This window comes from Silene latifolia, chromosome 4 (assembly GCF_048544455.1).
Source record: "Silene latifolia isolate original U9 population chromosome 4, ASM4854445v1, whole genome shotgun sequence".
In the NCBI taxonomy this organism is placed as follows: domain Eukaryota; kingdom Viridiplantae; phylum Streptophyta; class Magnoliopsida; order Caryophyllales; family Caryophyllaceae; genus Silene; species Silene latifolia.
The window spans coordinates 5,953,998-5,977,264 of NC_133529.1; the positions used below are offsets into that span (position 1 = coordinate 5,953,998).

Genomic DNA, 23,267 nt, shown 5'->3' on the forward strand with positions numbered 1-23,267 from the left:
TTTGTTTGTTCCTAAGTTTCCAGCGTGAATAACATCTTTGTATTGAATTAAATGATGATGATGATGATGATGATGATTTCTCGAACTCTAATTTGTGCAATAACTTAAATACAGGTGGGTTCAATCCTTATTTTCATAAACCCTAATTTAATCAATGGTAATTTAATTTACACCACCTTAATTTAATAAGAAATATTGATGCATAAGCAATGAAATTACTTGATCAACATGAGAATTAAGATTCATAGTAAGTAATTTGATGAGGGTTTGATTGATCTTGAGAGAAAGAGAAAAAGAGAGACTTGTTTTTAAAGGAGGGCATGATATGGAAAAATTATGAAAAAAAGTACATAAAAGAGTAAAACTTGTACATGAATGAGCAACTACGAAAAAAAATTACTCTATATATGCATGTAAAGGGATTTGAACAAGGGCAATTGGTGGAAAACCAAGCCCTTTACCATTAAACCTGAAGATGTTTATTGTACATTTAATGGAATAATATCTACTTATCTACTGTTCAGCAATAATTGGAATAGAAAAAAATCGTCTTGCAAACCATTTTTTTTCGTTTGGGGGTAGCGGACGTCACCCCTGGCTACTAGGTGAGTCCGCCCCTGAATATGGGGTACGATCAGCAACAAAAGGGTGGTTGTAGAAACTGATCAAGGTTACGTGAAAAATGGTTAGTTTTGCTTTATTTTATCACGATCCAGAACCAACAAATGTCAACCCCTTTTTAGCTGTACCATGCTCGCGGAACTATAAAGTTAAGACGTACAAATTTGTATTGTTAGTTTACCATACTCGCAAAACAAATTAGATTCTCTCCATTTCCTTACATTTCCTTTCAACGATCTGGATTTTATTTTGGAATGATCCGACTGTGCAAATGAGTAATGAGATGAATGAGCAATAATAATTTAAATTACAAATGTGAGAGGAAACGAACAAGAAATAGTCATAAAGTCATAGAGAAGGAAATAGAGATGATTCTTTTTCGTGGCGGAATAAGTTAGTTTACCCCTATAACTAACTAAGGGTAAGATTATTGAAGACTCACATGAGTCTTAAGACAAAACTCACTCAAGATTCGTAATAATCTACCCAAGTTTTGAGAAAGTCTTAAGTTGAGTCTTGGAAATCCAAGACTCAACTTAAGACTCTTGTGGGGTCTTGACACAATATTCAAGGGGAGGTATCTAATGAATGGATACCACATGTTATTTTATTTATATTATTTTTTTCATTTTCTCAAAAAAAAAAAGTGAAAAGGTAGAATCTGAAATAAGTCTGACTGAGATAATGTATAGAGTTTGAGTTGAGTTGAACAATAAAAAAATAATAAAAGTTAGTGAAAAGCTGATGTGCCAGAGTCTTAAGACTTTAACGAGTCGTACTAATAATCATACCCTAAGAAAGGATTGCGTAGTTTCCGCGCAAATGTTTAGCTCCAAATCCCTCCAGTTTTAAAGGTCAGTATAATTTCACTGTTTACCCTTCTAATTTGCTATTGTGCGCCCTCCCTCAAGTTTTAAAGGTCTCACCCGCTTTCCCACTTATTTCTCGTGACTCGTGAGATGTCACAAACTTATGACGGAATAGTGTTGGCACATCAATAGTGTCCAATAACAACGATTGAACGGAACGGAGGAATTGCTATTTTATGGTAAATTTATGTAAAATTGTCTTACACAAATATCTGTGTTCTGAATAGACGATGCTAAAGTTTGATTCACGGATAAAAATTTGTGCTTTTTTTTTATAAAGTAAGAAAATTAGGTTAATCGAAATTTGATGGTGATGAGTCGAGTCGATGATGCTGAATTTTAAACGAAGCATTTGTACAAGTGAGTGAGATCATGTTTCGTTCCCAATTGCGGTTTAGAGACTTTTATGTTTGGCTATTATATTCGTCAAACATTAAAATTATCCAGAAAAGTCCTTCCAAACAACTGGAAAAGTATAACTTCTAGGCTTCCACTAGCTAATTAGATAATTACAAAAAATTTCGAGAGACGGTCTCTTAATAGCGTTATTGAGAGACATCTCTCATCATAGGGTGAAAGATCCACATCATTTATTTTTTTCCTATTATGTCTCTCACTAAATTAGTGAGAGACGGTCTCTCAATAGGTTATTGAGAGACATCTCTCATAATGGGGTGAGGGATCCACATCATTTATTTTTTTCTAGTGAGAGACGGTCTCTCATGAGACCTACTGATAAAGACCTACTGATAGATAATTTGAAGAGTTAGTCTTGCTGAAGACGGGTCGGAGCAAGTGACGGATAATGCCACTCACAAAACGGATAGAGGGGACAAGGTGGGGCACCCCCATGTGCTTCCCTCTCTCCTCTATTTGGGTCATTTATGAGAGAAAATGGTATCCGTCATTCCAAAGTGACGGATACGTGCCGTCTTCAATGAGATTTTGCGTAATTTGAAAGGTCTCTGAATATATCGTTGTTTCAAATCTTGCAATAAATGAACGTGGTTGTAATAAGAAAGAAATACTATGTAATGGATTGTGATATCTAACCATTTGTGGAGCGTCCAATATTGACCAAATCAAGGTTGTATTATTATAAATATGATCTCAAATTCAAAGAAAATATAACAATTACATCAAAATACAACCAAGATACATATATAACTTCCAATATAATACTTCAAAAATACAACTATGGAAAAAACCAAGGCAATATTGATTAGGGTTATTTCATAACAATAATCCATCATATTGGTGGTCTGCAATAATCACTCCATCCTATCAATAATCTCAATTAAATCCAACTTAAGCACCATATCTTCTAATAACGAGCCAGTTGATATTTTTTTAAGTTTATTTTTGAATATTTGATAGTTTTTAAACAACCAAATTTGGTATATGTAATGTTTATGTGTAATATTTTCAAGTGATGAATCAAGTATATGGTTTATTTAATACACAAAGACATAAAAAAATATCAGGTGGTTCATTATTAGAAGGTGTGGTGCTTAGGTTGGATTTAATTGAGATTATTGATAGGATGGAGTGATTATTGCATACCACAAATAGGATGGATTATTTTTATGAAATAACCCTATTGATTACAATACTTTCTATTTTTGTATCACTTTCATCGGCAATCGTAGATGATTTCTGTGTAGCAGACTACAGTTATCCGGTCGGACCAGCAGGGTTCCCTTGTAAGAACCCGGCTAATGTAACAGTGGATGACTTTGTATTCTCGGCTTGGGTGTGACCAGGAAACACATCCAATACCATGTTTAATTCTCATTTGTAAAACCAGCAATCGATACTACATTCGCCGGGTTAAACGGCTTAGGCATTTCGATGGCAAGGTTAGACATCGGTGTGGGAGGTGTTATCCCATTGCACACACACCGAGTATCCGAGACTATTATTGTCATTGATGGCACTATTATTGCCGGGTTTATTGCCTCGGATAATACCGCTTATTTTAAGACATTGAATAAGGGCGACATGATGATATTTCCTCAAAGTTTGCTTCATTTCCAAGTTAATGTTGGTGAAAGTTCTGCACTTGCATTTGTGAGCTTGGCTAGTGCTCATCCTGGTTTCATGTTTACTTCTGCGTCTTTGGGTTCTAATGATCTTCCTAGTCAGATTATTGAGAAGATTACATTGTTGGATGCTCAACAAGTTAAGGAGTTGAAAAACATTTTCGGGGGCTCTAACTAGTCATGATTCTGCATGCATCGAAATGTGCTCTTGAAAATATTGGAAATATTACCTAAACCGTTTCAATAATTATTTCCTAGTATTGTTTTTAATAGAATTTTTTTATGATATCTTTACTATTCCTATTGTACGTAAATAATTGTATTTCCAATAAAAAATTCGGACCCTTGAATAAAATTTACTTTTAAAAAAATGAATACATAACTGAATATAACCATACATAGTTCCATTACCATCGGTCCATCGTTACTTTTATCATGTCCAAATTGAAAATATTGGTCCATGCAAGAGATTGGAAAACTTAAAAGTGAAATTAGGTGTGTATTACACTATTCAAATAATCTCATTATAAGCGGATATATAGACAAGTTAAATATATTTAAAATTGTAATATTTTTAGCCTTCATTATACAACTTGTTTGTCTTATACTTAAAATTGATGAATATTTGGGTAGACTATTTCCATGCATTGAGCATTGTAACAGAGGTTGACCCCATGCTCGCTCAAATTCGCGTGAAAAAGTCAGAACTATACGATAATGGTTTTTTCTTATGGCTACGGGCTACCTGCATGCATTTATTCCATCAGTCTCTGTGTGTTGCACCTGTTCGACTTTGAATACCTAATCCTTTGTTAATTTTGTAACACAAAATCTCATTGAAGAAGGCACGTATCCGTCCCTTTGAAGTAACGGATACCATTTTCTCTCACAAATGACCCAAATAGAGAAGAGAGGAAAGCACATGGGGTGCCCCCACCTTGTCCCCACTCCCCCCTATCCGTTTTGTGAGTGACATTACCCGTCACTTGCTCCGACCCGTCTTCAGCAAAACTAACTGAATTTCATTATAGACGGTATATATCCGTCTATATTAAAGAGGTTCAGTAGTAGCCGGGTTAAACCTTGAAGCTTGCAGAAGTGCAGGAGTTGAGAGGTCCCGGATTCGACTACCAGTTGGGGCGATGATCACTTGGCCACTGCATGGACCCGGGGGATTCAACCCCTCGTCATCAAAAAAAAAAAAAAAAAAAAAAGACTAACTGAATTTCATTATAGACGGTATATATCCGTCTATATTAAAGATGAGTTAAATACAATATCACATTTTCTAATAAGACAAACAACAAGTGAAGTGATGAGGGCAAAAAATGTCACCACTTTCGAGCTATTTGACCCGTCTTTAGCTATAGACGGATATATCCGTCGATAGCAAGACTAGCTGTATTTTGTAACTATTCCATTCAAATTGGTTGTATATCTATAACAGTTTTTCTAATATGTGTTACACATGTTAATAATATAATTAAAGAAAAATGTTGAGAGTATTTCAGTAGTCATGGTAAATATAATTTTGTACATTAAATTTGTTAATTTTAATCTGGCTAAACGCCAATAACTTCATACTAAATTATTCGATAAATATCATATGCGAAAGCGTAAATGATTGTACGGCGAAAGGTTGGGATGAAACGTCTGAAGGAACGGTCTTGGGATTAGGTCTTCTAGTACACAAACGCACTGTAAAGGATCTCTCTACTGATTGGGTGTGTGATACGGGAAGATTACGTTATTGTGTGTTATCAGGACCATAACTCAGGTGACTAATATTTAGTCTTTTTAGTCTAATGTGCCCATCATGCATTAGCAAGTCTAATGAGTATATACACTTAGATAATAGAAATCTCATACTTTTTAAGACGTAAATAAAACTGTATTTAATACACCGTAGTGGATCACTTTATATTTGGGTTTAACTTAATAGATAACGCATAAATACAATTAATATCGAATTAATAATATGTCCACATATATTATTGTATTAGTCCCATATTTCTTACAAAATTATCACAATATATTCTCAATAATATTTCTTTAATTAACTTATTAACATGTGCTATTAGGAAACACGTTTTAAATACCGTATCTATAGACCTGAATTCATTAGGTTCATTAATTTTAGGTTCAAACAACTTTCCCCGAGTTCATTTTATTTAGACTCCCTATGTTCATTAGGTTCATTAATTAGCAAATGTGGTGACTTGACGAGAGGAAATCTGGGTGAGAAAGAATGCTTGCGACTGATTCATTGACTGCTTTAAGATAAAAAAAAGCGGATTCAAACATTCGTTTCGCGGATAACAATTAATTTAAATCATGTTCAACGGGAATGAGATGTGAGATATCACAAGCAAGCCTTGTTGAAATGAAAATTTATAGTTGGTAGATATTACATGATTAAAATTTTATACTTGTAACTAGTAAAGTTACACATAAAAATACATAGAACATTTAGGTTTTATGTGAATTTTCGACATTTTCACAAGAGCGGTAGAGGTACATAAACACTCCTTATATACCTTTTCGTGCAAATAGGTTATTCAAGATTTCAAGCTTGATTGACTTATGATGCAGAATATTTTTATTTTAGCCACTATGATAAGACTTGTTCGATAAAGAATACATAGTGTTTATTAGGACATTGCAGTAGGGTTGTTCAGGGGGCCATGCGAGGAAGGATCGAGCCGGGCTGCCTGATTACACCTAGGCATGGCTCAAACATGAGATCGGGCTGGTCCAGGCAAGTGTCATACAAGCTACTTCCAACCCAAGCCGAGCCCATTAAGTACCAGACTGGATTGAGCTTGACCTCTATTGTTTTCTACTTTTTTCTTTTTCCCACAAATGCACCTAAAATTTATATTTGTGTTGTTAGTTTACCATACTCACAAAATAAATTAGGTTATCTTCATTTCCTTACATTTCCTTTTAACGATCCGGATTTTATTTTGGAATGATCCAAGTGTGCAAATAAGTAATGAGATGAATGAGCACTAATAATTTAAAATAAAAAAGTAAGAGGAAACGAACAAGAAATAGAGACATAGAGTCATAGAGAGAAGGAAATAGAGAATATTTAGTGCAAGTAGTTTTTTTTTCTTCTGGTGCGCTTTTAACGCAAATAATTTCAAGTACAATTCAAAACACTTTTTTTCGAATTTTTTTTAAAAGAAAAAACGTTCCAACATCAAGAAGACAAGTAATGAGTAGCGTATTAAGTCAAGTAAAAAAACGTAGTACGAGTGAAATATGTATTTCTAATATTAAAAATTAATTATTATTATTTTTAAAAAATAAAGATGCATAGTATATCCTCTATGTCAATTTAGTTAGATCAATCTGTCTACTGCCGAACAAATTGGGAAAGTACCCGCTTTAATCCAATCACCGGAGATCTACGACGAACCCTAATTTCCCCCGGAAAACTGATTATAACATCTCTTTTCCGATCAAATTCTGGTAATTCGCTCTTTATTTTACTGTATAATCGCAGTTTATCGATCTTGTTTACTATCAATTTGTAATTCAACTTGATCCTTGCTGCTAATTTCAATTTGATTAATCAATTAGCTTACTTGTTTTTATCGATTGTTGATTTTGGATAAAATTGAAGGTTATTGAAGATTTTGAGGCAGTAATTTGACAATCGGAAGGAAAAATTCGTAAGAATGAGTCAAGTGTTTGAAGGATATGAACGTCAATATTGTGAAATTTCTGCAAATTTAACTCGCAAATGTTCTGCTGCTGCTCTTCTCAAAGGAGGTTCACTTCTTTCCTTCATTTTTTTGATGAATTTACTGTTTTTTTTGTATGTATAGTAGGGATTTTTTGTTGAATTTTGCTGTTGATATAAGGTGATAGAGTAATTAGGATTACGTTTTAGAATCTATAATAATCTGATGATTGAGGAAACAGCGTATGGGATCGAATGTTTGTTAATGAGCTGATGCTAGTGTTTGACATTTGTATGTTAGGTTTTTATGAGATGAAACCGCTTTTCTCAATTTTTGTAGGATAATTGACATAACTCGTTTATTGTAAGTATATAGCAAAATGTGTAGTACTAAGTGAGCATTTGTGGACCATCTGTGATATGTTGTTTGGGAAACCGTTGTTTTGTGCTAAGATTGAGAAGCGAAGAGTGATCGGCTAATTAGGAACATAGGGAGAAAGGTCGGTTTCTATTGTGCTGGTGTTAGTGTGGTTTGAATATCTCGCTGATGTCTTTGTGGCAATTGCAAAGCTTGAATTGCGGTAGAGGTGGTTAGATGTTTTTGAATTACCTCATTTCGTTTATTTGTTATGAATGCGCCACATTAGATATATTCTATGCTCTTTTATAATGTTCAATATACACAGCTTAAGAAAGCACCTTAGTACCATGATAGGTTAAGCTCTAACCGATTTGCAATTGGTTGGGTCAAGTGAATCTGGTAACCCAAAGTGAATTAGAGTAACAATTAAAGTAACAAGTCGATGTATGATGTTATTGCCATTTTCTCTATGATTGTTGTTTGGTGAATTTGCAACTTGCAAAAGGATCATGGGTTACTTTGAGTTCAAGTGGTTAGAGGAATCTGTTGTAATATACTCCCTCCTATTCAGCCTGATGTTCCCCTTTCATTATAATACTCACATATATTAGAGAAAGGGTTATAATACTCTCATATATTAGAGAAAGGGGAACATTAGGCTAAATAGGAGGGAGTAATTAGGTACTATAGTGCGAAGCCTCTGATATTAGAAATGTTGTAACCTGTAAGATAGTGACAAGGTCATTTTGTTGTGTCATCTTGTTTCCTTGCGGTGAAATTTTGGAGCATGGACTAATGTAGATAATTTTTACAATGTACTCCGTAGTAGTACTACTTTTGATTTGTGTACCCATTTTCGACTAGGCAAATTTTTCTCTGTACTTAGGCCTTGGAATATGATGGGATATAATCGCTAAACTCTATGTGCTTCTTATATCATGAAGTAGAAGAGTGCTAATATCTTTTATGACAGCAATTTTCTTCATGGGTCATTCGGAAACAACCTATGTCTGTTTTAACTTTTAACTCAAATTAGTTGATATAGCTTCTAGTCTCACTCATTCAAGTTAACTTACTCACTGTTGTTTTACAGAACAGAAGAAGCAGAAAGTTTCTGAAATTAAAACTGGATTGGAAAATGCTGAGGCTTTGGTACCTATTCAGATGCTATTTCATTACATTAACATCAATATTTTAACCAATTCTTCAGTTGCTATAAATATAAATGTTCTTGGTCTTTGGTAATCTAGATTCGAAAGATGGACTTAGAAGCGAGAACGCTACAGCCTAATGTGAAAGCTGTGGTTCTTGCCAAGCTGAGAGAATACAAAAATGACTTGAATAACTTGAAGAGTGAGGTTAAAAGACTCTCATCAACTGACAGCCAAGCTGCCCGAGATGCATTGCTGGAATCTGGAATGGCTGATGCTTTGATGGTTTGTGCGTTCGTTTCTTCTTTTACTGCACTTTCATGTTCTTTTACTGCACTTTCATGTCAGCAGCTTCGTATTTCATGTCTTCCACTAGAAGTTCCTTTGTACTCTTATGTCTTATTTTCCACCCGTGTCCCGTATATCTGTTCTCTTCATTGATTCTGATGGTCAAGTGATGTCAATTTTGACCATAAAATTCTTCAAATATATATGGAGATATACGATGGAAATTTGACATGTTTGATCCATCAAAGCAACCATGTTTGTATTATCGTTTTTATACAGTTGTTTATTTTCAAAAGATAAACAAGGCAAGGCTTGCCTCTCTAGATGGATCACAGTTATCTCTCAGTAGAGGATGTCATAATAGATGTGTACCTTATGTTTTATGGCCTTGATGTACGGGGCTTTTTGCTGAAAGGAGCATTTTTTTATTGGTCTTTGTCTATATGGAGACAGACATCTTCTGATCAGAGAGGGAGATTGATGATGTCGACCGAGAGGCTGAACCAGTCAACAGATAGGGTCAAACAGAGCAGGAGAACTATGCAGGAGACCGAAGACATTGGCGTCTCCATCTTGGAGGACTTGCATCAGCAGCGTCAGGCTCTTTTGCATACTAATAACACAGTTAGTGATATCCCCACTTGCACTTTTTTTGTTTTGTTAAATAATTGTTTAGCATTTTTGGATGTTTTATTGACATGAATCAATCTCCTGATAGACACATTCATATTAATAAATATAACGCCAGACTAACCAACCCATTTTATTAGGGTTATGCTCTTTCATGGACATGTTTTACTTAATTATGGACATAAATGACCATTATACCCCTATCATTTTTATGTTCTCATTTACCATTTTGTTCCAATTCCAATAAACCTCTCATATTACTCACTCCAAATACCACCACATACAACCACCATCACCCACCAGCGACGTCCACCACATCCATACAGGCCTCCCTCAGAACCGCCGCACCATCCCGACCCCACGAGCCCAGGCCTTGGACTAGCACTCCACAACCATCGCCTCCATTTCGCAAGCCTGTCGTATCCCTGCCGTCTCTCTGTCGTTCCTCTCCCTCGCCTTTTGGCGTCAGCCACCACACGCCGCCCTCCGACGTCCGAAGCCTGCTCCTTCCCCTTCCACTCCAGCTGCCCTTCCTTTGTTCCCATTTTTCATAAACACCAAATTTTGTAAACCCTAATTAATTAAATATCCCTAATTCATGCATAATTAATTAAATCAGGATCAATACTTGATCAACATGAGAGTCAGTATCCATAATTGAATAATTTGAATCGAATGTGATGAGTTTTGGGAGGGGGAGAGATAGAGAGAATTTGGTTATTTTTTTTCGAAAAAGGTAAGGGAAGGGAAAAAAATTGGTAAAAAATCCATCAAAGAGTAAAAGTTGTCCATGAAAGAGCAACGACATTCAATTATTAACCGTACCAATCTGCTTATTAACCCCCAATTAATATTCAAATTGGTGGTCTCATGATTATACTATCATGAATGTGTCCTATGTGATATAATATCCATGCTTGTTTTACTTCTCTAATCAAATATTTTCTACTATTTTATTTAGCTTCATGGAGTGGATGAGAATCTTGGGAGAAGCAAGAAGATATTGACGGCAATGTCAAGGAGAATGAGCAAAAACAAATACATTATTGGCTGTGTTATTGTTGTGGTGGTCCTTGTCATTATTTTGATCCTCTACTTCAAGTTGCGTTAGTCTGCAAACTCACTTCGCTGTCTATTTGGTGTCTCAGTTCGTTAATGTAATTATACTCGTGTGTGTTATGTATAGGTCAAGGTTTCGCTTGACCATTCGACTTGTCTTGTGTTAGCTGTGGGTTTTTGCTTGGTATGTCAGTGTTTTGGTTTTGAGGCTTTGAGCCTTTCTGAATTGTATCTAAGTCTCTAATTTTATCATTTGTCACATCTTTATGGTTTCACAATGTTTCCGTCACTGAGTTCGATTTGTGGTGTGTTGTGGAAATTCATGACTGGTCAAAAGTCAATTTTTTATGTATAATTCCAATTTGGATCCTCTCCACAAGGAAGCGAATAGAAACGCGTAAAAATGCAATATTCAATATGAAATGGTCTACTCCTCTCCTCAGATGGAGAACCATGGGTATGAGTTCTCTGCTCAACAAACCCACTAAACACAGGAAAGATGATGAAGACGAGAAAATTTTTAATTTTAATAATCAATTAAAAGAAAAAAGAAAAAAAAAACGTGAGATCTAATAAGCACTTCTCATTCAAACATAATTTCGCTTGGTTAGAGGAAACATAGTTCATTTGAGTTTAGTCCAGTCAAGCGAACGGAGAAGAAAACCTTCATCAACGACTGAGTATTGACTACTGAGCTGCATCTTCCCAATATTTAAGAAAAATAAGCAGCATTCGACATGCACACTATTTCCGAACATAAGAGCAATGGGGTCAGAAAACAAATGGCTACAAGCCATCACATTTAGATATTCTTTTGGCGATAAGGATACCTAGAACAATGAAAGCAAGAGCAGAGAAGGCCCCTTTTCTGGAAAGCATGAACTCGCTCCAGGCTAAAGGTCGGGCAACTACGCGCACCACATTCTGGAATTGTTCATTCAGGTCGTCAGGTGATCCAGTGTTATCAATGACGATGTCTGCTTTACTTCGCTTAGAATCTAAGGGCATTTGAGCATTGATTTTGTTAAGAGCTTCTTCCTCAGTTATTCTATCTCTAGCAACCAATCTCTTTAGTTGAGTTTCGCTATCAACCCATACAACTACAATCGGGTTGGTCCATTTGTCCATTTTGGCCTCAAATAACAATGGGATATCGAGAACAATAACCTTGTGCCCCTTCAACCACAGCTTCACGATCTCCTTGACAATGCCACGAGAAATATACGGTGCCAGTAGCCTGAAGAATGCCAAGCCAGAAATTAACAAATAATTTGACTGTTCTCAAAATAATTCAATATTTGAGGACAGCAACTATCCATCCCAAGTTCAAAAACGTAAATGCGAAGGCGATCAAATTGTAATTAACTATCGGGGAGGATGAAGAGTAAATTCATCATTTGGCAATGTGTAAGATTTGAAGAGACAGAAGAGTTACGAAAACAATCTTCAAACTACAATCTCAATGAGATGACATATTTTGTGATTTTAATTTGACTCTGTAGAAAAAAAATCCAGACCTATTTAGTAGCTGACGTTTTTCTGGATCAGAGAAAACTTTTCTCCCCAACTTCGGTCTATCCACTTCACCGTCAGGCTGTAAAATTTCGTCCCCAAATGCCTTCACAACCTGTTTCCAACCTCCTGTTCCTTTCTTCAATGCATCCTGAAAAACGAACATGATAAAAAAACATCACACGATTTTGAATATTAAAAATTTAAGAAATTCTCGAGTCTAATAAGCAATTATCTCGATTGAATTATTGAGAGTAGGGAATACAGATAAACACTACACCCACAACACTCACCAGCTGCCCTAAATGAGGCTAAGGAATTTAACGGATGCCTCGTCTCACGGCCAAAAGGCTTCTTAAAACTAACCCCATTGCCAAATATACACAAAGCTAATATTCTAAAGCACCCATTTGGGACACATATTGTTGATTTCAACCAAAAATACCTAATAAAATATATCTGAAATATAAAATATAAAAATTGAGGTTAAAGGGAAGATAGGAAGGAGAGAGGGGGAAGGTAGGTGAGTACCCGAGCAACAATGTCAGCGTCAACAACGGGAATTGAATGTGCTTTAAAAAGATTGGAGACGGTGCTTTTTCCAGATGAAATCCCACCTGTTAACCCCACAATCCTCATTCTCTATATATACGCACCTACGAAAACAGGAAAATGAACAGCAATGTTAGCAATTGCAGCAGCAATTTAAGCCTTGAAGGCGGAGGCAACAACAACAATAACAACACCGCCAACAAATGAACAGCAATGTTAGCAATTGAAGCCGTGAAGGGGAGGCAACAACAAATGAACAACAATATTATCCCTATGCCTTAAGGGCTCTCGTAAATTGGGGGAGCTTGTTTCCGAATGATCCAATACAAAAATTGTGTCGAGAATTGCATCAAATGACTGATACTTTTCGACAAAAGTTAAACAGCTCAATTCCACCCGATTCGGTATGGAACAGTCGAATTAAATTAACCATCAGATTCATACTCCCCTAAACACTGCAAATATAAAACCAAATTCCGAATTAAAAAAAAATAGAAATTAAATTCAACCCCAATTCTAAGAACCTAATCACAAGTTTACAATAAATTGATCGAGACGGAGAGCGCACAATAGCAAATTAGAAGGAAGGGTAAACAGTGAAATTAGAGACTTACCTTTAAAACTTGAGGGATTTGGAGCGAAACATTTGAGAGCGGAAACTACACAACACAGCCCTTTGTTAGTTAGTTATAGGGGTAAACTAACTTATACGAAGTAGTTCCGCCACCAAAAAGAATCATCTCTATCAGAGACGGATCCAGGAATCAGATATACGGTGGGCTATAAATTTTTTTTTTTCCCCCGAAAACGTAATAGGAGCCTTGAAATTGATGATTATAACTTTTCCTCGGAATTGTCACGTGCTCTCTTCCCCTAGTTTCATTTTCCTTCCTCCATTTCTTACCTTTTCTCTCCGATGGTTCTTTTCCGGCAACTAAAATATGTAGCAAACAACAATAAAAAAAAATCCATAAGTAAACTTCCTACTCTTACAATAATTGATTATTTGGATAGAAGAATTGAACAAACTGTTGTTTTTATGTTGTCAAAGTCTTGCATTAGTAAACAAGACTACTATACTTGAAACCACATAAATCAAAGAGTGGTAAGTATAAAATTCGGTGTTACTCTTTCACATACGACTTTTACTCTTTCACATACATTTTTTTTCACATTGTTTCCGACCACTAACCTCTCCTCAATGAGAACCTTAATGTTAACTTTTCTCTTTCTCCTAAAACCTAATTCAATTTCGTTCAAGTTTTCTTAATTCTCATATCAAATTAATAATTACTCAATTTATAAATAATCTAAATCAATTTGCTTTGTATTTCACAAAATTGTACTCCCTCCATTCAACTTCACTTTGCATATTTCTCTTTTGTACACTATTCACAAGCGGACATTCAACTTCAATTTTCTCTCGATACATAAGTTAAAATATATTCATGTGGGATCTTATTTGATTCGTCTTTAAAAGTACATTAAAAATATCTAACTTTTATAATTTTTGCAAATACGTAGCTAAAGATATTTACCGCGTAAAAATCGCGTTGGCAAACGTGATAAAGCAAACATGTAAAGTGGAGTTGAATGGAGGGAGTATTGTGTAATTTGTGTTAGATTATTTAGTGTTGCATAAAGCAGTACACAGTCGGCCGTGCACAACTGCAATTTCAATCAAATTGTCATTCAAGATTTAATTGTTTGTCAAATTGATTTAGGACAAATTTCTTACGATGAATTTCTTTCGTCAGAAAGACCAATGCAACGTCCATTGCCTGTCAATTTAAGATTTCAATCAAATTGTCAATCAAACTTAATTGTCTTGTCAATTTTTTATTTTATTTTTCAATTAATGAACTCAAACATACATGAGTGAACTGAGAAGATGTACAATGTGCGATTGTAGTGGATGAGGACATGGTCCTGTCACCTGTGCGGACCGCGTGAAGGGTAGTTCATTGATGAAGTTATGGCATGGTCCTGTCACCTGTGCAGTTAGTAGATTATACAACCAGTTGTATACGGTTGTATGATGTAGAATCCGAGCTGTATATTAAACTTTTTGAGTTTTGTTAAAAAGAATCTGAGCTATGTTTTAACTTTTTGAACTCACACACTTAAACATAAAAAAAATAAACTCTTACAAAACTCAATAAAATTGCACATAAGCTCGGATTAATGTATAAGGTTGTACAATGCTTATTATACAACTGGTTGAAATAGTAATATTTGTGCTGTGGTGGTCGGTTGGGGAAGAGGTTGGTGTCAGGTCGGCGAGTCGCTGGTGATAGAGGTGGTTAGTCGGGAATGGTGGTGCCGTGGTGGTGGCACGTGGGGAAGGGTTGATTGGTTTCTTTAATTACTAGGGTATAAATGTAGCATGAGAGACGGGGGATGAGAGAGAGAGAAAAAAATGAAAGGGGTAAAAAAAGTAATTTGCGTATGTAAAAGAGTAAAATGCGTATGTGAAAGAGCATATACCCATAAAATGATATACCCCGTATAAATTCAAAGACAACATATCATAACTCATGAGTGATCTTATAGGTAAAAATATTAAAAATTAAAAATATACTTTGTTGGGGGTTCGAACTTGCGTCAATTGGAAAAAAAGCCAATATTTTACCACTATGTCAATTCTAGATTCATGCTTTATGTTTACATGTTAATATATATTAACTTTTTTCCTCAAGAATAGGTTGGGCTCCAGCCCAACTAGCCTTTGGGCTGGATCCGCCCCTGACTAAATGAGTCCACATAATCAGGAATAAAAACATTGTCCCCATAGCAGTATGCTCACCATACTACCCAAAGATAGTAAGTATCAAGTCAAAAAGGTGCTTACATAGTAGGGGCCCTCAGGCTCCTAATAGCGGCTTTACCCTTTTGTAACAACCTCATTAAAAAGCACTATCAGACTGTCAGATAGTATGGTCTAAGAAGCTCTCGCAATTTACTACTGAGTAGTTTAATTGTGTGAATTGTTGAGGTAAAACTAGTTGAAACAGACTTTGAACTCGTCTCATGTTCGAATGTGGCACATTAACTTCCTTTACAGACATTTTTTTCCGGGACGCTGAAATGCCGAAAATCGTGTATTATACACTTAAATTTGAGCCGTTTAAGAGGTCGTACCGGCTCATGTTTCATTTCCTCCCAGTTTCTCTACCACATGTCAGGGGGTCGCTACATGAGTTACTGTATTCGATTTTCAGTCCTAAATAAGAAGTATTCATCTATTTTTCCGATTTTCATCCAAGACTCGTTTATCGTGTACCGGCACTCTCAAATTTCCTATGTTGCTTCTCAAAATTTGTGTTGCTGCTTTATCTGATTCGAGGAACCTTCTGTATGATTTACTGACACTTTTGTTACGGGACCCTAAAATCCTGAAAATCGTGTATTATATACTTAAATTTGAGCTGCTTGGTTGGTCGTATTAGGTCATGTTTAATTTCCTCCAAGTTTCTCTACCACGTGTAAGGGGTCTCTTCATGAAATACCGTATTCGATTTTCAGCTCTAAATAAGAAGTATTCATCTATTTTAATGAGTACCCGATTTTCGCCGCAGACTTGTTTATCGCGTGCCAGTATCCTCAAATGTCCTCTGTTGCTTCTCAAATTTTGTGTGGCTGCTTTATCTGACTCGAGGAACCGTCTGTATGATTTACAAACATTTTTGTTCCGGGATCCTGAAATACCAAAGTCGTGTATTATACAGTTAAATTTGAGCCGTTTGTGAGGTTGTACCAGGTCATGTTTCATTTCCTCCTAGTTTTTCTACCACGTGTCAGGGGTTGCTTCATGAGTTACCGTATTCGATTTTCAGCTCTAAATAAGAAGTATTCATCTATTTTAATGAGTACCCGATTTTCGCCGCGGACTTGTTTATCACGTACCGGTAACCTCAAATGTCCTATGTTGCTTCTCAAAATTTGTGTGGCTGCTTTATCTGACTCGAGGAACTGTATGTATGATTTCAGACACTTTTGTTCCTGGACCCTGAAATCCCGAAAACCATGTATTTATTATACACTTAGATTTAAGCCGTTTTAGAGGCTGTACCGGGTTGTGCTTCTTTTTCTCCCAATTTTTATACCACATGTCCAATATCGCTTCAAAATTTACCCTATTCAATTTTAACCCCAATAAGAAGGTGTTTGGTTCAAGCACAAAAGATATGAGGTATGAGTTTAGAATGAGTCAAACCCATACCAAGTGTTTGTTTGGCAAATTTGGAGGATTCATACACATACCTCAAACCCATGAGGTATGAGTTTCTCATACCCAAGGAGGGGGGTAGGTATGAGATTGATACCCATGGGTATGAAACTATAATAAACAAAAATGTGAAAAAAAATATTATGACATATTGTAAATGAAACATTTTACATAATTATTTGAATAAATCTTTATTTTCATGATTTTATATGTTAAAATTATTATTTAAAGTATTGAATTTTACATATTTCAACTTTAGCTTAGTTTCAAACCCATACCGCATATAATTGAAACAAACACAAGGTATGAGGAATGAAGTTCCAACCCCATACCACCCAGGTATGATTCCTGATTCCAAACTCATACTCATGCGCGAAACAAACGACCCTAAGTATTAAACCATTTTTCAGGTGTTCGGGGCCTATTTAAACATAGTACTATATTATGCAATTAAAGAACGTAGTTGCTCATTCATGTACGAGTTTTACTCTTTCATATACTTCTTTCCATTATTTTTCCACATTATGCCCTTTGACTAGAATCAAAAGAAAAAACTCTCTCTAATTCTCTCCCTCACAAATTAATCAAATCCATAAAATTGATCAAATCCGTCAAATTATACAATTATGGTTGCTAATAATTCTCGTATTGATCAAGTAGTAATCATTATAATTCTTAATTTTATTAATTATATTATATCAAATTGAGGAGAATTGATTTACACTAATTAAATTAGGGTTTGTTTAAACCGTCGCCGGTAAATTAAATTTACCGGTATCATAACAAATCAGCAATAAATTAAGCCATAAAGGTATATCCAAGAGTAGTGTTCGGCCATTGTAGTTCAACAGATTCGTTTTTTTTTTCTTTTTTTTTTTTCAATTTTGTTACAGTTTTTGTGGTGGCATCATAGGAGATGGACGATGAGTGCACTGTCCGGGGTGGTCGGGTGGTGTTATTCACGTATCGGTGGTGGCAGAGGGTGTTTCAGTTGTGTTAGGGAAGGGGATATATGTGACGGGAAGCGGATCTGTGAGATTGTTTGATGGTCGGTCTGAGGAGGTCATCAAGACCGACCAGTGGTACAAGGGAGGCGGCGGTGAGGGTGGTGGATGGTGGTTGACGGGTAGTGGTGGTTGGTTGGTGATAGTTAGAGTGAGTGAGCGAAAAGAGTAGATGAAATAGAGAGAGAAGGAAAGAAGGGTAAAACGAAAATTATTAAAATAAAAGGGGTATTATGGTCATTTACGTCTATGAAAGAGTAAAACTCGTCCATGAATGAGCACCACATAAAAAGAATACTATAACACAATTGGCCGCTACGGAAGCTAAAATTTAGGCTAAAATTTCAGGGTTTCGGATCTATGAATAATCTTGCTAGGATAATTTCTGGTTAAGACTATGTTTTCTAGATTTTGAGAATTTCTATCTAATAAAAGTGATGAAACTGATGATCGACTTGATATGTAAGCCAGTTATCATATTTTCTCTCTCGAGAATTATCCAATATACACCCTAGTAAAGAAGTAGTGGCTACGAATTTCATCATATTAAAATAAGGAGAATATAGCACAATTATGCGATTATGCCGCCAACCGCCATTCTTCTGTTATTAGTGGAACATAACAAACATACAATAGGATGCTAATATTCAATAATGGTGTTAATTGACAAAGAAATAAATGTAGAATATGAGTATTCAGTAATTATTATGTGAAACAGTTTTACACTGTGAAACGATCCTTTCATAAAAAAACAACATATTTATTAGCATTAAATGAATAATTCTTTTACAAAAATGAACCGTCTCATCATATAAAACCGGTCTTACTCTATATTTTTTTATTTTTTTATGAGTATTACATTTCAATAAATTGACATTTGACTACATACAATGAAGCACGTTCTCTATGTCAACCTTCTTACCTTAGTCGCTCCCCACAACACTAATTCTACACTTTTGAAATTCTATCCTTACCATGTAGACATCATCCCTAAAAAAAACACACAAAAAAAAAATACAAAAACATACAAAGTTTTGTTCCACATTTTCGTTCTTAGGCTTATTTATAGTACAACCATCACCACCGTCGACACCACCAGCACGCGCTACTATAGCCATGCCGGCCACATAATCAACAAGTCAACAACTAGCCAAACAATCAACAACCAACAAAGATAAACACACCATGATCAACGGAAAAGAGTTTTCTAGGCCTCGACCGAGACCGAAATTTTCCTATGTTAGCATAATCTTTTCTCTTTTATTTTTCATCAGTTTCGCTCTAACAATTGTTGCTCAGAATACTCCTCCTGAGAGTTCAAACGATACAACCACCGCTCCTGCTAGCGCCCCTTCATCTCCGACAGCCATCTTTGCCCTACCTAATATAAAAAAGTACACTCCGAAGGATAACGTCCTCATTGCCTGCGGTGCACAAGCGGACGTTACCCTTCTTGATGGTCGGACCTTCAAGTCCGACCCATCAACAGTTAGTTTCCTTAGCACCAACGAAGACGTTAAAGTCAACGTTAATTCTATCAACACCACCACCACCAGCAATAACAACAACAGCAACAACAACGACACAGACATTGTGGTCCCGTCGTCTCCACAACTATTTTCCTCTTGTAGAATTTTTCCAAATGAGGCAACATATAAGTTTCCAATTTCGGAACAAGGTTTCCACTTCGTCCGGCTTTATTTCTACCCTCTCCCTCACATTACCTACAACCTATCCACCGCGGTTTTCGGTGTCTCAACCGAAGAAACGGTCCTCTTACACGATTTCACCCTTCCTTCTCTTCCAAATCCCGTCTTCAAAGAATACTTAATCAACATAACTTCAAACACACTCACCTTAAAATTCACACCTAAGACTAACTCCCTAGCCTTCATCAACGCCATCGAGGTCGTCTCAGTCCCAGACGACCTCGTCCCAGACACTGCCTCCTCTGTCCCACCAGGAGGCAGTGTCATCGATGGAGTCTCAAATTATGCCTTTGAGGTGGCCCACCGCGTGAACGTCGGTGGGCCACTCATTACTCCGTCAAATGATACTCTCTGGAGGACGTGGTTGACCGACGTAGGGTACAATGTCTTTCCGAAAGGGACGTTTAATACAAGAATTGCTCCAAAGGAGGTCAAGTACCCAGACGGTGGGGCCACCGAGTTTATCGCGCCACAGTGGGTGTACTCCACGGCGGCTGAGATGGCGGTGGGCAACGCTAGTACAGCGGAGCCTAACTTTAATCTGACGTGGAAATTACCCGTTGAAGATAATTATAATTATCTAGTAAGGCTACATTTTTGTGACATTGTTAGCGCGGCGATGAACGAGTTGTATTTTAACGTGTATTTGAATGGGATGGTTGGTGTTAATGGTCTTGACTTGTCCATCCTCACCTCGGCCCTCGGTACCGCCTATTACAGGTATATATATATGCTCCCTCCGTCTCACAACCATTTCTTTGCTTATCTTTTTCCCGTAGTTCTATAAGAACCATTTTATTACGTCTGTTCTTCAGTAGTAGTATTTGTCCTTTTGTAAGTTATGCTATTTATTGCTGTCAAAAAAAAAAAGTATTTGTCGTTTTCCTACATTTCATTATTCCGTTATATATATTGGTTTCCATGTCTTAGCCTAGTGGTTGAGATGCGTTTTTTGGACAAGAGTCCTAGCTATTTTTGACACGAAAAATCTGTTGTTGGTTTGTAAAATGTTGCTCAAAATCTTGAAAATCGAGTCATATGCTCCCTCCCATCCAGACCAAAAGTAACATGGATCCACTTTTCTCCTCACAAAAAGTGGGTTCATGTTACCTTTGGTCTGGAATAGGAATATTTATAATAGTTGGGTTGTTGAAGATTAAGCGATTGCATCACCGCAGATAGGAATATTTATAATGGTTGAGGTCCAACTATTATAAATATTCCTATTAGTTTGGATGGGAGTATATAATATGAGACGCTTATATAGTTTAACTACGTTATTGGAACATGATGAAAAAATTTACAGTAATTCACTGAACTAGTCTCTATGTTATTGTTGTTAATTGTTAGACTATAAAACCGATCTTGGGACTCCAACCATCAGTTTAAGCTTTTGGTTGAGATGGTTTAATCGAAATGTGTATACGAAAATCTTTTACATTCGGATAATTATATTCAAAGCCATGTTGTATGTTTTGATTTTTGTTGGTATTTATCATCTATACTGGTCTTACTAACCCTTGGAAAACATACATTAAAAACAGGGATTTCGTGATCAACTCGACAACAATTACAAATAGTTCAGTTATGATCCAAGTGGGGCCAGCCTCAGGTGGCGGTTCGAGCCAGCCAAATGCCATCCTCAACGGAATAGAGGTGATCAAAATGAGCAATTCTGCAGGAAGTCTAAGTGGGTTGTTTGATGTGAATGGAAACTACATGGGCGAGACGACAGGGGCTAAGACCATGAAGATATTGGCTGTGGTCGGCCTGGTTTTAGGCGTGGTGGCTTGTGTTCTCGTTATTGGCATGTTTATCCGGTGGCAAAGGCGGCCTCAAGATTGGGAAAGGTGTAATAGTTTTTCGTCGTGGCTGCTACCACTCACTTCAAGCCATACTTTCCTATCTAGCAAAAGTCATACTGGTTCGCGGAAATCTAGTGTCATGTTTGGGTCTCGAAAGAGTAGCATGGTTTATTCGACTAACAATGGGGTTGGGAAATTCTTTCGGTTTAATCAGTTGCAAGAAGCTAGTAACAATTTTGATGAGAACGCGGTGATTGGGGTTGGTGGGTTTGGGAAGGTTTACATGGGTCAATTAGAAGACGGGACCAAAGTCGCGATTAAGAGAGGTAATCCTCAGTCAGAGCAAGGGATCAATGAGTTTCAAACCGAGATTCAGATGCTTTCTCAGCTCAGACATCGCCATCTTGTGTCTCTCATTGGGTATTGTGATGAGAATGCTGAAATGTGCCTTGTGTATGAGTTCATGTCCAATGGTGTGCTTCGGGAACACCTATACGGGTCAAAGCTTCAGCTTCCTTTGACTTGGAAGCAGAGGCTTGATATCTGTATAGGAGCAGCCCGAGGTCTTCACTACCTGCACACCGGGGCTGCACATTGCATTATCCATAGGGATGTGAAAACCACAAATATCCTGTTGGACGAGAAATTTGTAGCGAAAGTGAGTGACTTTGGACTCTCCAAAGCGGCCTGCCTAATCGAGCAAACTCACGTGAGTACTGCCGTGAAGGGCAGCTTTGGGTACCTTGACCCAGAGTACTTCCGTAGGCAACAACTTACAGAGAAATCAGATGTTTATTCCTTTGGTGTTGTCCTTCTCGAGGTCCTTACTGCCCGTCCTGCCCTTGACACTTCCTTGTCAAGGGACCAAGTGAACTTAGCGGAGTGGGGGATGTCAAACTATCGAAAGGGCAATCTTGAGAACATCATAGATCCTAACTTGAAAGGGGCAATTAGCCCGGGTTCTCTAAAGAAGTATGTCGAGGCAGCAGAGAAATGCTTGGCAGAGTATGGAGTAGATAGGCCGTCTATGGGGGATGTACTATGGCATCTAGAGTACGCTTTGCAGCTCCAAGACGCAAGTAATAACGTTAAGCCACCCGAAGAGAATAGCTCGTTGCTGATCCCCTTCGAGTCAGCTTTCATGGTGGAAAGTTTAGGGGCTCACAATGGTCGTGGTCCTAGTAGTAACGATCATACTTAAGTCGCAGCTGAAACACTGCAAAACATGGTCTTGTCCTAACATTTGGTGTACTTTAAAAATATTTGAATGTGCTTGGCTAATTTTGGTTGACGAGGCCAGGGATAATCATGGTATTAAATATCGGTGCTGGTCCTGATCCTGATCCTGCCATCGGTCATCGCAGCTAATTTCCATAGCTGCACCTAAATGTGACCGACACAGCGTCAAAAGGGCTATGGATCAGTAACCTTCAGAATCTTCATAAACTCCGCTAACCAGAGTCACAGTCGAGATTTAATACCATGGTCATAACTGGTAGAGACCAACTTTCATTTTTAGCCTGAACTTCTGACTGGTTTGCCCTTCCCTGAATCCCTTCTCATAATTTCTACATTTTTTTCACAGTTTGGTAAACTTTTCTCACATTTTTTTTTTAAATTACATTTCTTATTTTCAGAATTGTGCATTGTATAGATGTTGAAACTGTAATTCAGTCAAATGTACATTTTTCATGTATAACAAAGCTTGCCATGGAAACTGCAAACTACTGTCGGCGTAAACTGTA

General features: G+C 36.8%; 3 protein-coding genes and 1 pseudogene across 5 annotated transcripts; 3 read left to right on the forward strand and 1 right to left on the reverse strand.

Moving 5' to 3' along the window:
* The first annotated feature begins 3,063 nt into the window (after positions 1-3,063).
* Positions 3,064-3,828, forward strand: LOC141650978 (auxin-binding protein ABP19a-like; annotated as a pseudogene).
* A 2,852-nt stretch (positions 3,829-6,680) lies between these two features.
* LOC141652721 (vesicle transport v-SNARE 11-like) lies at positions 6,681-11,003 on the forward strand. 2 transcript variants are annotated; one of them, XM_074460312.1, is made up of 6 exons: positions 6,681-7,009; positions 7,164-7,312; positions 8,678-8,736; positions 8,835-9,020; positions 9,477-9,647; positions 10,615-11,003. In XM_074460312.1, the coding sequence occupies exons 2-6, from the start codon at positions 7,219-7,221 to the stop codon at positions 10,762-10,764; spliced, it is 660 nt and encodes a 219-aa protein (XP_074316413.1). In that variant the 5' UTR covers positions 6,681-7,009; positions 7,164-7,218; the 3' UTR covers positions 10,765-11,003. The 2 variants fall into 2 exon arrangements, with proteins under 2 accessions (XP_074316413.1, XP_074316414.1); XM_074460313.1 differs by lacking the exon at positions 6,681-7,009 and having other exon boundaries at positions 7,148-7,312.
* A 364-nt stretch (positions 11,004-11,367) lies between these two features.
* On the reverse strand, positions 11,368-13,522 carry LOC141652720 (dephospho-CoA kinase-like). Of its 2 annotated transcripts, none has more exons than XM_074460310.1 (4): positions 13,391-13,522; positions 12,756-12,880; positions 12,230-12,375; positions 11,368-11,949 (listed from the first exon to the last, which is right to left on the reverse strand). In XM_074460310.1, the coding sequence occupies exons 2-4, from the start codon at positions 12,861-12,863 to the stop codon at positions 11,499-11,501; spliced, it is 705 nt and encodes a 234-aa protein (XP_074316411.1). In that variant the 5' UTR covers positions 12,864-12,880; positions 13,391-13,522; the 3' UTR covers positions 11,368-11,498. The 2 variants fall into 2 exon arrangements, with proteins under 2 accessions (XP_074316411.1, XP_074316412.1); XM_074460311.1 differs by having other exon boundaries at positions 12,756-12,866; positions 13,391-13,425.
* A 5,406-nt stretch (positions 13,523-18,928) lies between these two features.
* Positions 18,929-23,246, forward strand: LOC141652719 (putative receptor-like protein kinase At5g61350). Its single transcript, XM_074460309.1, has 2 exons — positions 18,929-20,437; positions 21,262-23,246. Exons 1-2 carry the CDS (start codon positions 19,194-19,196, stop codon positions 22,721-22,723), a joined length of 2,706 nt encoding a protein of 901 aa, XP_074316410.1. The 5' UTR covers positions 18,929-19,193; the 3' UTR covers positions 22,724-23,246.
* Positions 23,247-23,267: the final 21 nt, after the last annotated feature.

What these genes read in the sequence shown, in the direction of transcription:
- LOC141652721 (XM_074460312.1), top strand. Translation starts at nt 7,219, where the DNA reads ATGAGTCAAGTGTTTGAAGGATATGAACGTCAATATTGTGAAATTTCT. An exon ending in TGCTGCTCTTCTCAAAGGAG is followed by an intron (nt 7,313 to 8,677) that starts GTTCACTTCTTT and finishes GTTGTTTTACAG; the next exon opens with AACAGAAGAAGCAGAAAGTT. An exon ending in TGGAAAATGCTGAGGCTTTG is followed by an intron (nt 8,737 to 8,834) that starts GTACCTATTCAG and finishes TTGGTAATCTAG; the next exon opens with ATTCGAAAGATGGACTTAGA.
- LOC141652720 (XM_074460310.1), bottom strand. Translation starts at nt 12,863, where the DNA reads ATGAGGATTGTGGGGTTAACAGGTGGGATTTCATCTGGAAAAAGCACC. An exon ending in ACGCTGACATTGTTGCTCGG is followed by an intron (nt 12,376 to 12,755) that starts GTACTCACCTAC and finishes TTCGTTTTTCAG; the next exon opens with GATGCATTGAAGAAAGGAAC. An exon ending in AAACGTCAGCTACTAAATAG is followed by an intron (nt 11,950 to 12,229) that starts GTCTGGATTTTT and finishes GGCATTCTTCAG; the next exon opens with GCTACTGGCACCGTATATTT.
- LOC141652719 (XM_074460309.1), top strand. Translation starts at nt 19,194, where the DNA reads ATGATCAACGGAAAAGAGTTTTCTAGGCCTCGACCGAGACCGAAATTT. An exon ending in CTCGGTACCGCCTATTACAG is followed by an intron (nt 20,438 to 21,261) that starts GTATATATATAT and finishes CATTAAAAACAG; the next exon opens with GGATTTCGTGATCAACTCGA.